Consider the following 10579-nt stretch of genomic DNA (forward strand, 5'->3'; position numbering starts at 1 on the left):
TGACAATGTAATCAAGTTTGTGGAAAACGTCCTGAAAGGAGAAATCAAGCAGCCTGATGACTGCAACCTGCAGATTCACAGAGAACACCTATCTCTGCCACAGAAACCTGCTTGACTCCAGACATGCCTGTCTTGACTCAGGACTTGAGGGCAAAGACTTGAGAATTACTTGTGGCTTGCAAATCAGTGACTTTGTCCCACCTCTGGTTATTAGTGTTAAGCAGGAGAGCAAAAGAGAGAGAAATAAACTTTTGTGTGAATTTGGTAAAGCAAAGTTTACAAAAGTCTCTCAACAATGGAAAGGAAAGTAAAGTCCAAGATATACGGTGGTTAGGTGTTAAAGCGAGGTTAAACTTGGTCTTCGGGTCACGTGCTCTACCTGCCCCCGCAGCACCGCTGCTGTAGCTTTAACGGGACGGGCGGTGACGCTGGGACGGGGAGAGCGGGCTGCCTGCTGCAGCTGGACCGTCTCCCGACTGGGACCAGACCCGCACCGGCCCCGCACACCGGGACACGCAGCTGCTCGTCTCGCCGCGTGAGGACACCGCTGGTTCGGGAAACATGAGGGACTACGCGGCCGCCCCGAGCCACGGAGGCGCGTGCATACCGTGCTGCCAAGTCTGCGTCTTCGCTTTTACCGCATTTCTCCTCGTTGCAGAGAGGACGGCGAGTGAGTCCTGCGCGCGCGTGCACGCACACACGCGCGCGTACACACACACACACACACACACACACACACACACACACACACACACACACACACACACACACACACACACACACACACGGAACATTGCGTCAGGGACAGTGTCATCAGTGTTATTGATGTGCACGAGATGCAGGTGATGTGTTGTTTGACTTTATTTATTGGGCTGCGTGCGCGCGCCCGTGCACGGCGCCGTGTGGCGTCTGGACCGGTGTGCAGTGAGTCAGTGATACAGTGGCTGGACGGTGAGACATGCTCATCTACTGCCCGTGTTCTCACTTCATATGTGCGATAATCCAACACACAAAGTTGTTTCCTTTCTCCTCCTCGCTGCTCTTGTGTTGTGTTGTCATTAATAATTGAGCCACATCTCAGTCTGCAGTCCTCTCTCCTATTTTTATACCATCCATCCATCCACGCATCCTGTTATGAAATCCCGTGAAACTGCTGACTCACGAGTTAGTTTTCTGTCTCCTCAAACTGCACCTGGGTGATGTTTCCCGCAGGAAAACACAGCGGAGCCATGTTGTCATATTTCAGCGCTCTTTTTTTGGGGAGGTGCATGAATGGATGAGGGGATGGGCGTACCCCGGGCTGGGGCTGGGGCCTAGTCTGCCCGGACAGCCCGCCCGTTTGGCAGCTTAGAGATTCAGATTTCGAGTGTGGAGATGCTGGAGGAGGGAGGCAGAGAGCTGCAGGGGAGGAGAGAGGAAACAGCTCCAGCCTTGTTGTCAATAAAGCTCTGATGCTCTGAAGAGCAAAACAGAGGTCACTGATGCAGAGTAGACACTTCACACTGAAATGTCTTTATTCTGGCAACCATACATCCATCAGATCACTTGAAACATAAATACTGTGGGACATATGACACAAAAACACTGCCGGGCTGTGCTTAAAGCTGCAGTGCACTACGGTGCAATAAGAGATTTGCTTGTCGATTATTACTGTATTATTATGCATGTCATCCATGAGAATAATTTGTTTTATGTGACAGTAATCAAAAAATTGCATGCTCGGATGAGATTTCCCCACATTATTCCACTGTTGAGGCTTATTGTTTGTTTTGATAGGTTTAGTTTTTTAGACTCTAAACCAGCGTTTATCATGGTTTGAGTAAAGTATATATATTATTTTTATAAAGATTTGTTTTCTACAGATTGCTTGATTTTACTTTACAATACTCAGTTTTAAAGGAAAAGTCAAACTTTAATTATTTACTATTTTCTATTTTAAGTACAGCCAAGTCATGGCGGTCAATATTACATTGATATTCAGACTATTTTAAGATATCAATTGCTTTGTACTTCTCTTTGCTAGTTAGTATATTCATCATGTCTTCTCGACAATAAGTGCACTTCACCTTCTAATCAACTCAGGATCTGCAATAAGAAATTGTGTGCAGTTGAAATAGAGAAACACTATGCTATGCAGTAGCCTATATTTATATTCATATGTGTTGTACAGTATATTGTTATAAGGTTAAGGTAGCAATGAAATATAGTGGAATACAGCTACTTTATCTGAACCTTTTTTAAGTTTAGTCCCCAAGTGAGTTTCCTAGTGATGTATTTATTGTATGTGTTTTAGATTTCTGTACTGTATGTTTCATTGCAGTGTTAAATCCTGATCACATACAGTATGTATCTCCAAGTATGAATTTCCTGTCAATACTCCTGTTAATACACCTGTGGTTTCCATCTTTCCTCAGTAATCTACTGCTTCGTGTACTATCTGTGGGTGGGTCATAACTACTGCTACGCCCACCTGGCCGGCTTCACTGCCCTGTTCCTGCTGCCAGGTGACCACCTCGACCACAGGCAGATCAGAAGATGAATCATAAAAGTGTTTTTCAGTTTCATATTAGTTTCTACTGTCTCGTGTTCCTCAGGCTGGGGCCCCCAGTGGCTCAGTTATCTGTGGTACCTGTCGGATGGACGAATCCGTCGGAAGTCCCTCACATGGACGCACATACTACACCTGGGTATCTTTAAAAGGTGGGCTCAGCGCCAGTACAGTTTATTCACTCTGTGTTTTTTTTTCCATCTTCACTGTTTTGAAAATAGAAAAATAGAGTCATGAATACTGTAGTTTGTGTCTGCCTTTGGTCCTTCCAGGCTGTGGGAGTGCATGCGTCTGCCGGATATGGATGTGTATGGTGAGATCATGCAGCAGGCTGATGTATCTGCCCTGCGTCTGTTCGAGGCCTTGGTGGTCACCCTGCCTCAGACGCTGCTCAAGACCTACGTGCTCATCTGTACTGATATAGGCATCAAATCCCCAGGTAAAGAGAGGCTGAGCTGTGTGTGTACAGTATGTGTAGCTGACATTCAAAACAACAACACTTTGTGTGCAAAAAGCAAATGCGTCCTACTTGTGTTGTTAAACGACAATCAACACAGCTATCAAGTATCTTCAGGCTGAGGTAAATGGTAAGTCATCCATCTGCAGATATTAAGATGTCCTTATATTGATATATTTGATAACAGCAGGTGCTGTAACTGTTTCCACTGTGAAAAATGTCTACAGTAATATGGTAAAATATGAGTAATGTGAGTTAATATGAATAAGTCAATATGCGTGTATTTGATTTATGCATGTAAGACAGATATGGAGATTACAGGCAAAATTGATGAAGGGAGGGCTCAAACAAGTTCAAACTTTTATTAATGCTTTATATTGACGTATATACTTATTTGTAACTGGTAATTAGGGTTAGGTAACTTTCATCATAGTGAGGGCCAAACAAATGTAATTGCATATGAGAGTTGAAATTAATTCAGTTTAAAGGGCTAAGTGAATGGTTTGGATTGAATCAGAGGGCATGCACTGGATATTTTTTTCCTTTAAAAAGCATTTTGATTTACAATATGTAGGGTATATTTGCAATTGCAAGTGGTAATGTGATTAATTATCCTTCCTTGAATTAACTCATAGGGTACAACAATAGTTGTGGTCCATACATGGCTAACAGGCCATAAAGTTACCTATAATTGTATGATCACATTTTGCAAAACTATTTCATTGGAGTTCATGTGTTAATGTATATTACTATTACATTTCCAGTGTGTCTTGGTAACTTTATGGTTTTTAATGCAGCTTTTGTCCTGAAGAAAGTACCTAACATTTCTTTTTGACACTCCCAGGTCTGCTGTACAGAAGGTGTATTGCATTTCGGTGTATTAGGGTTCTCACTTTCATTCTTTCCCATCTGCCTCCCCCGTCCTCTCGCTCTTCCCTGCAGCCTCGGTGTGTTTTGTGGTGTGTTTGATATCTCTGGCCTGGGCCTTGGTCCTCTATGCCAGAGCCTGCTCCCTCATCAGACCAGGGCATTTGCACATGACCCCTGCTGCCATTCTCTGTCGACTGCTGTGGAGGGTGGGCATTTTCAAACAACCTAACAACAAACTAATACTGCAGCATGCACTCTAAATATAACACTATCAGTATAATAAGTAGTGTTCAGTGCTATTCTGTAGGTGTATGGGAAACGTCTTCAGTGGAGATCTATTGTTTTGTTTTGTTTTGTTTTTGTGTGATTGGAGTGTTTTTCCTTTTGACAGGTTGGTATGTTGGGGTCCAGATTTGCTGTTCTTGTGCTTTTCACACGTGTCTTCAAACAGTGGATCCTGGGAGTCATTGGTGAGTGGGAAGACAAGAGTTTATCTCTGGGACCACATCTGCTATATTTGTTGACTTTTTATTGTAGACATTAATAGAGGAGTTTCCTGACCGTTTTAAACGTTGTCTGTTGTTTATACAGAAATCTGTGTCTTAATTGTTCTCCGATGTGTGTCTCAGGGGTGCACTGGCTGGGTGCAACTTTCTGGATGGTCTCTCAGCAAACCGATATCATCCGTTCAACAAGCCGATGGAGAATCTTCAACCTTGTTCTGGGAGCGATTCACGTTTTCCTTTTTCTCAATGTGAAGTATGGACAGTCCAGATACCGCATGGCTGGGTTTTACACGGTGTGTGTTTTTCTACGTTTGTGATGGGTTAATTGCCAGCTAAATATGAAGAACATGCAGACATATGTTGTCGACTTTGAAGTGAATAAATGCTTTGTAATTCTTCCTCAGGCCATGTTTGTAGAGAATGCTCTTCTTCTTCTGGCCTCTTCCTGGTTGTTTTCCATGGTGTCCTGGCACACAGTGGGCATCCCTGCTGCAGTGTTTTGCAGCTTTCTCATTGGTACGACATGCTGCATGATGTTTGGATCTGTGACAAGCTGACAAGCTGTTTAATTGAACAGTTATTTTGATAAAAAAAAAATCCACTTCTTTTTGTTTTTTTCTTTTTCAGGGCTTATTGCGTTGGTTCTTTACTATCGTTTCCTCCATCCCAAGTCGTTTGAGATTTTTCAGAGTATCCAGCATAGGGGGATTGGTGGAGCCTGTATGGAGCGTGGATCAACTCTTTCACTGGAGGAGAAAGTCACTCCTACGTTCCACCGCCATGCAACACTATCAGGTCTGTGTGTGAAATGACATCTGTTTATCAGTCAGTTATTCAGTCAGTCAGTCTGTCTGGTTTTTTTTTTTTTTTTGATTTATGTTAAATAACTGTACAATCTGATCAGGTGGTGGGACTCTCATGGACCTTCCTATCCAATGGGAGGGCTGGAAACATCATCACTGGCTGCTGATTCGTTTAGCTCTGAAAACAGGCGACGTATCTAAAATCTGGTCGGCGTACGGCGAAGGTGGACTGGCTGGACTGATGGGCCTCTCTGAAGAAGTGCACTCGCCTGATGAGCCCTATGTACATCGGGTTTGTTGCCGATACAGGCTCCTTAAGTCTGTCCTCTCTAGTGTACATCTGAAGTCTTTGGAGATTTAATTTCAGAGTTTATGATTCTTATTTGTGCTCTGATTTGTCAGCATCCACCTATTCAACCGCAATTGCCTCCACAACCAGCCCCGAAACCTGCTCCCCAGCCAGCTCCTACGCCACCTCCCCCTCAGGTCACCCAGGCTCCTCAGGTCAGGTCTCTTCTAGTTATGCCAAATAATAAAAAAAAAGTCAGCAAAATACTGAACCCTTTTACACAGTCACTTCCTGTTTATTATCCAAAAACTCCACAAAGCAGCTGTACTAGTTTATTTAATCCTTCCTCAGGTGCAGGAGGTGGTCCAGCCACCAAAACCAGCACCCAGCACTGTGGTGGCTCGACCAGTTAGAAAAGCTCCGCCCACAACCATCCAGGATATAAGAAGGTTTCCAGAGATCATCCCAGTTCAGGAGGTAATTTTCGAAGAGACTGCAGAGGAAGACTCCAGTGCTCCGCCATCAGAAGGAAAAGGTTAGTTTGTATTTCAGTCCAGTAGATGTTTAAAGGCGTGATGGACACTGACTGAACTCAGAGACACTTCATCTTCTTCATCTATACTGCTATACTGGTCCAGGTTGGAGAGTGCTGGAAGAGAATCCAGCTTACTATGGATAGACACAGTCTTCCTTCCATCACAGCGTAAACACAGAGATGAGACAGACAGTCACACCCTCATATTTACACCTACTGGCAAATTCGGGTCTCCAATTAACCTCATATGCTACTTTTTGGACAGGAAAAAAATAATTGCAGTAACAGAGAGTTGATAACAGAACAGTAGGACCTTTTAATGCTCCTGTTACAATGATCCAACTACTGCTAAAATAAAAATGACCACAATAATACCATTACTTAGAGGCTCTCCGTTTTTTACTTTTCTTGAAGGAAAACGTTTTACAAATAAACACAAACACACACATGTATTGCCAAGGTACCATAATGACAACATCAAGATTGTGGCCACTTGAGGGCAGCAGGAACCAATTATTAACATTTCATGACAGACAAATAGTCTGTCAATACATCAAACAAACAAACCCTGAACAACTTTATAATCATCTGGATTTGTGTTTCTAACTTAAAACACAATCACAACAACAATGATTACACTCAGAGATGGATGCACAGAACTCAACCCCGTGGAGCATTGATGAGTTGTAGGCATTTCTTTGTCTGGCGCGAGTATTCAGAGCGAGTTGGAGCGACACACAAGCTGTCGCATAACAAATGACGTTGCTGGAGTTTGGAGGTTGTCTTGCTACGAGGATTCGACCCATGCTGGTCGTCTGTTGTTTTGGAAAACAACCGAAACTGAGTGGAGGCGAGTCGAGTATTGCTACAACTGTGTAATGGAAAAGCAGCACATACGTTAACGTTCCTGTGTTGTGCCACCCTGGAGAGGCCCATGCCATGAGACAAACAGCCGACTCACCCAGTCCTTCTGACCCTTGAAGACCAGTGTCCTCCATGTTTCAGGTCTCTCTATGCTTCAGCACACCTCGGTGTAATGTTGATATCTTCTTCAAGCTTATAAAGAGGCCCAGTAATGAACCCTGTTGTCAGGCATGCTACACCTGGGTGAGATTTAGACCAAACCGGCTCGTGAGGCTGAATTTGGATATTAATGTAGTACATTCAGCCCGGCTAGCTCAGTCGGTAGAGCATGAGACTCTTAATCTCAGGGTCGTGGGTTCGAGCCCCATGTTGGGCGTCAAGTTTTTAAAATAGCACCAACATATATGTTCATATATCATTTACTTATCCATACGATGTGTTGTCAAAATCACGTCTCATGATGACGCCTGAATCTTAAACTTAGGCTCAATATGGTATTGATTTGTCAGTGCTTGCCCATTATGCCTAAAATTTTCTTCAGAAAAGTAGCTGTGTAGCCTTAAAGGTGCCTTAAGGAGTTTGCACGTTTTATGCGAAACAGCGCCCCCTGCAGGCCTTGGGCGTAACGCAGCTTAGTGAAAAACTCGTCCCTGTGGCTCCCGTGCACGGAAGAGGAGAACTCCGTCTTCGCTCGTTTAGAAGCGCTCAAGCAAGATTTAAGTTTCTTTTACCTGGTGGAGTCTGTGTGGAGCTGTGGCAGTGCAAGAAGCCAGTCTTTTCTTACTTTCTGGAAGATTCTGCTCAGTTGTTGCTCACTAAGCATCTGGCGGAGTAATGGCGGACATAATGAAACCTAACCAGCCGGAGCGTGCATTACGTCATTCCTTTCAAATTCTCTCCAAAAAAACTCTGGTGCCGGACCGGCACTGCAACTTTCAAGTGACAATTTAGCGCTGTTAGAGATACTTGTAATGAATATGTCAGGGCGCATTGTACACATCATTAAAAATGTGTAACATATTTATGGTGGAAAATAAGTATTTTTAAGGTTGTAAAACTCCTTAATGCACCTTTAAAGGGGTTTTATGATGAAAACGGTAATTTATGAGCTTTTGACTTTGTTAGTGTGCATGAATAGCTTAGAACCGATCGATGTAGATCGGTGGCACCAATCATGAAGCGCCAAATATATGTGCACAGCATCTTAGGACAAAGGAGAACCTTTTACCTTCATACACGTTCATGCACTGCTGCTTCTCTTACAACTTCCACAAGATCTACCACTTAGACACATCCTGCTACTGCCAGTGTGGGGTCTGTGTGTTTTATGTCTATGGTCATCATGGCCATGCTGTTTTGCCGGTTATGGGCAAACATGATAATATGGCAGTGAGAAGAGGAGTTGAGTGAAGTCAAGTTGTTTTGACTTCCGTGTTCAAAACCCAGCATATAGAATTACTCATGTTTCCCAATACAGAAGTCCTCCGGAGTGCCACGGGTCCTAAAATAGCGTGCAATTGCCTGTAACTGACTTTGACAGGTTTGAAAAAGCAAGATATGGCTCCTTTGACATTTACTAGTCACTGACATGATAAACTCCCTTCAGAAAGTAAAGATATCTCAATAGAGATTTGTCTGATTCTGTCATTTTTATTTTAGTTTTGTGTCTCCGAAAAGGCTGGGAATGAGGGGTAGGTGCTCGAATGAGAGGAACTGTGTTTTATCATTCCAGCCACCAGCCATATCTCTAAAGGAGCTTTTCCATGAAAACCTGCTCGTCTCGACTTACCTTAACATTTGGCCTTTTCCACTGTTAGTCCCTGATACCACATGCTTTTCTTGTCAGTCTCAAAAACTCCACAAGTGACTCGGCTAGCTCAGTCGGTACAGCATGAGATCAGTTTACAGAGTTCATAGTGGTATATATGGAGAATCAAATCAATGAAAGCTAAAAGAAAATCCATTAGTGGTATTTGTGAAAGAGGAGAGCAGAATAAACATACAAAGTTTTAAGATGGGTTACAGATAGAGGACTTCTCTCAACAAGAGTTTTGTAAATGAAATGAAAGCAGTGAGTTTGCCTGTGCATGAAAAGTTGGTCAGTTTAACAGGAAATACAGGCAACAATGGTGCGTGCTGATTGGAGCTCCAGTCATGTAGCGTATAAGAGCATAGTAAATAACATAAAGCTTGTGAAGGAGAGTTTCGAGGCAGATTACACCTGTAGATTTCATTGCATTAATCTGATTGGGGGTCATTTTAACCAGAAGTTGTTTGGTGGTATGTGTAAAGGAGGATTCATCACAGAAAAGAAAAGCAATGAGTAATTTGACCTTTGTGAGCATTTAACCATTCAGGTAATGTGAGTTCACTGTCAAGCTAGATACTGAGATCCTTGTAGCTTTCAGCCTACTCAAATTCAGAGTGTCCAAAGGACATATAAACACAATGGCAATAAGTTATAAGAATCAATTGCACAATATCTACAATACCCTCCACCCTCACCGACTGCAGATGACCAGAAGAGTAGCTTCTGAACCAGACAGACACATACAGTATAACTGTTGTCAGAATCACCTCTGGATGTTGATTCAGAAGGATTTTCCCAATAAATAAACATTTATTTTTTAATCTAAACTGAATTAAACCTAAACGTGTTGTAATTTCGTTGTAACTTTGTGTTCACAGGTGACGACGAGTTTCAGAGTGCTGCGTACGGATCACCAACACTCTCGTCCCCACAGCGAGCAGGAAGTCTGCAGCACATCGACAGCAACGCTGGCACCCTGACCGAGCCCTCGTCCTCCGTGGCCTCTCTGGACATCAAGACACCCGGCTGGTCCCCTGAGCGGCGCTCCCCTCTGCTCATCAGCTCTCCCGAGAAGAAACCCGCGTTCCCCGGAGAGTCCAACACCACGCTATATTTCAGCGCAGATGCCCAGTCTCCCTCCAGCGGAAGCTATCTGGGCTGGGGCTCCGAGCTGTCGCCCATCTCCAGCTATCGAAGTCCCTACCGGATCAGGGAGGCCCGTTTCATCACCTCTACCCCGCGACTCGAGCCTCGAGCCGGGGCTGAAAGTCCGTCTCCTGTTGTTGTCATTCCTGCCACTCCTGGAACAACGCCAGGTCCGACCCCCAGCGGAACCCCCAGTGCTTCAACTCCCGTCGGTTCAACTCCTGGTGCCTCGACTCCCGCGGCTTCAACTCCAGGGGCTTCAACTCCAGGGGCAACTACGCCCGGTACTCCAATCGTCCCCCTCACTCCAGTCATCTCTCACGCTCGCAAACAGATGGTCCAGTTTGTGGACAGCCGGGAGAGGGCAGTGTAAGGAGGCTGAGGGGATGAGCAGTTATGTCTTTTTGAGTTTAGCTCTTCAGGATACTCATACATTCATGCATTTACTAACTTGAGGTAAACTTTTAGAGGGAAGGTAGGGGATCATTTGCATTTTCAGTTTTTTAAGAGTTGTGAAAGGTTTCAGATACATTTTATTTTTAGTTTTGTCTGGTTCTGTGCTGATAGAGATAACATACTTACTGAAAATTCAAATCGATTACTCCTGCCAGTGGGCCAGTGCCAGGGCGCTCGCCCAATACTTCAGGAGACATGGGGGAAGGTGGGAGATCAATTTCTTCATTTTGATTTGTTGGTGTTTTTTTGGTATGCCAGCTTCTTGAGGAATACTGAGTTGAAACATTACAGCTAA

The 10579-nt window shown here is 44.0% G+C and overlaps 1 protein-coding gene and 1 non-coding gene across 2 annotated transcripts; both read left to right on the plus strand.

Annotated features, from left to right (window-relative positions):
• Positions 1 to 436: 436 nt before the first annotated feature.
• xkr5b (XK related 5b) lies at positions 437 to 10303 on the plus strand. Its single transcript, XM_030089101.1, has 13 exons — positions 437 to 670; positions 2415 to 2504; positions 2595 to 2700; positions 2821 to 2987; positions 3948 to 4081; positions 4267 to 4345; positions 4505 to 4674; positions 4786 to 4897; positions 5009 to 5176; positions 5286 to 5476; positions 5587 to 5688; positions 5825 to 6008; positions 9561 to 10303. The coding sequence occupies exons 1-13, from the start codon at positions 562 to 564 to the stop codon at positions 10199 to 10201; spliced, it is 2253 nt and encodes a 750-aa protein (XP_029944961.1). The 5' UTR covers positions 437 to 561; the 3' UTR covers positions 10202 to 10303.
• Positions 7176 to 7248, plus strand: trnak-cuu (transfer RNA lysine (anticodon CUU)). Its single transcript has one exon. It is a non-coding gene; the product is annotated as a tRNA-Lys (tRNA).
• Positions 10304 to 10579: the final 276 nt, after the last annotated feature.

This window comes from Salarias fasciatus, chromosome 1, assembly GCF_902148845.1.
Source record: "Salarias fasciatus chromosome 1, fSalaFa1.1, whole genome shotgun sequence".
NCBI lineage: Eukaryota > Metazoa > Chordata > Actinopteri > Blenniiformes > Blenniidae > Salarias > Salarias fasciatus.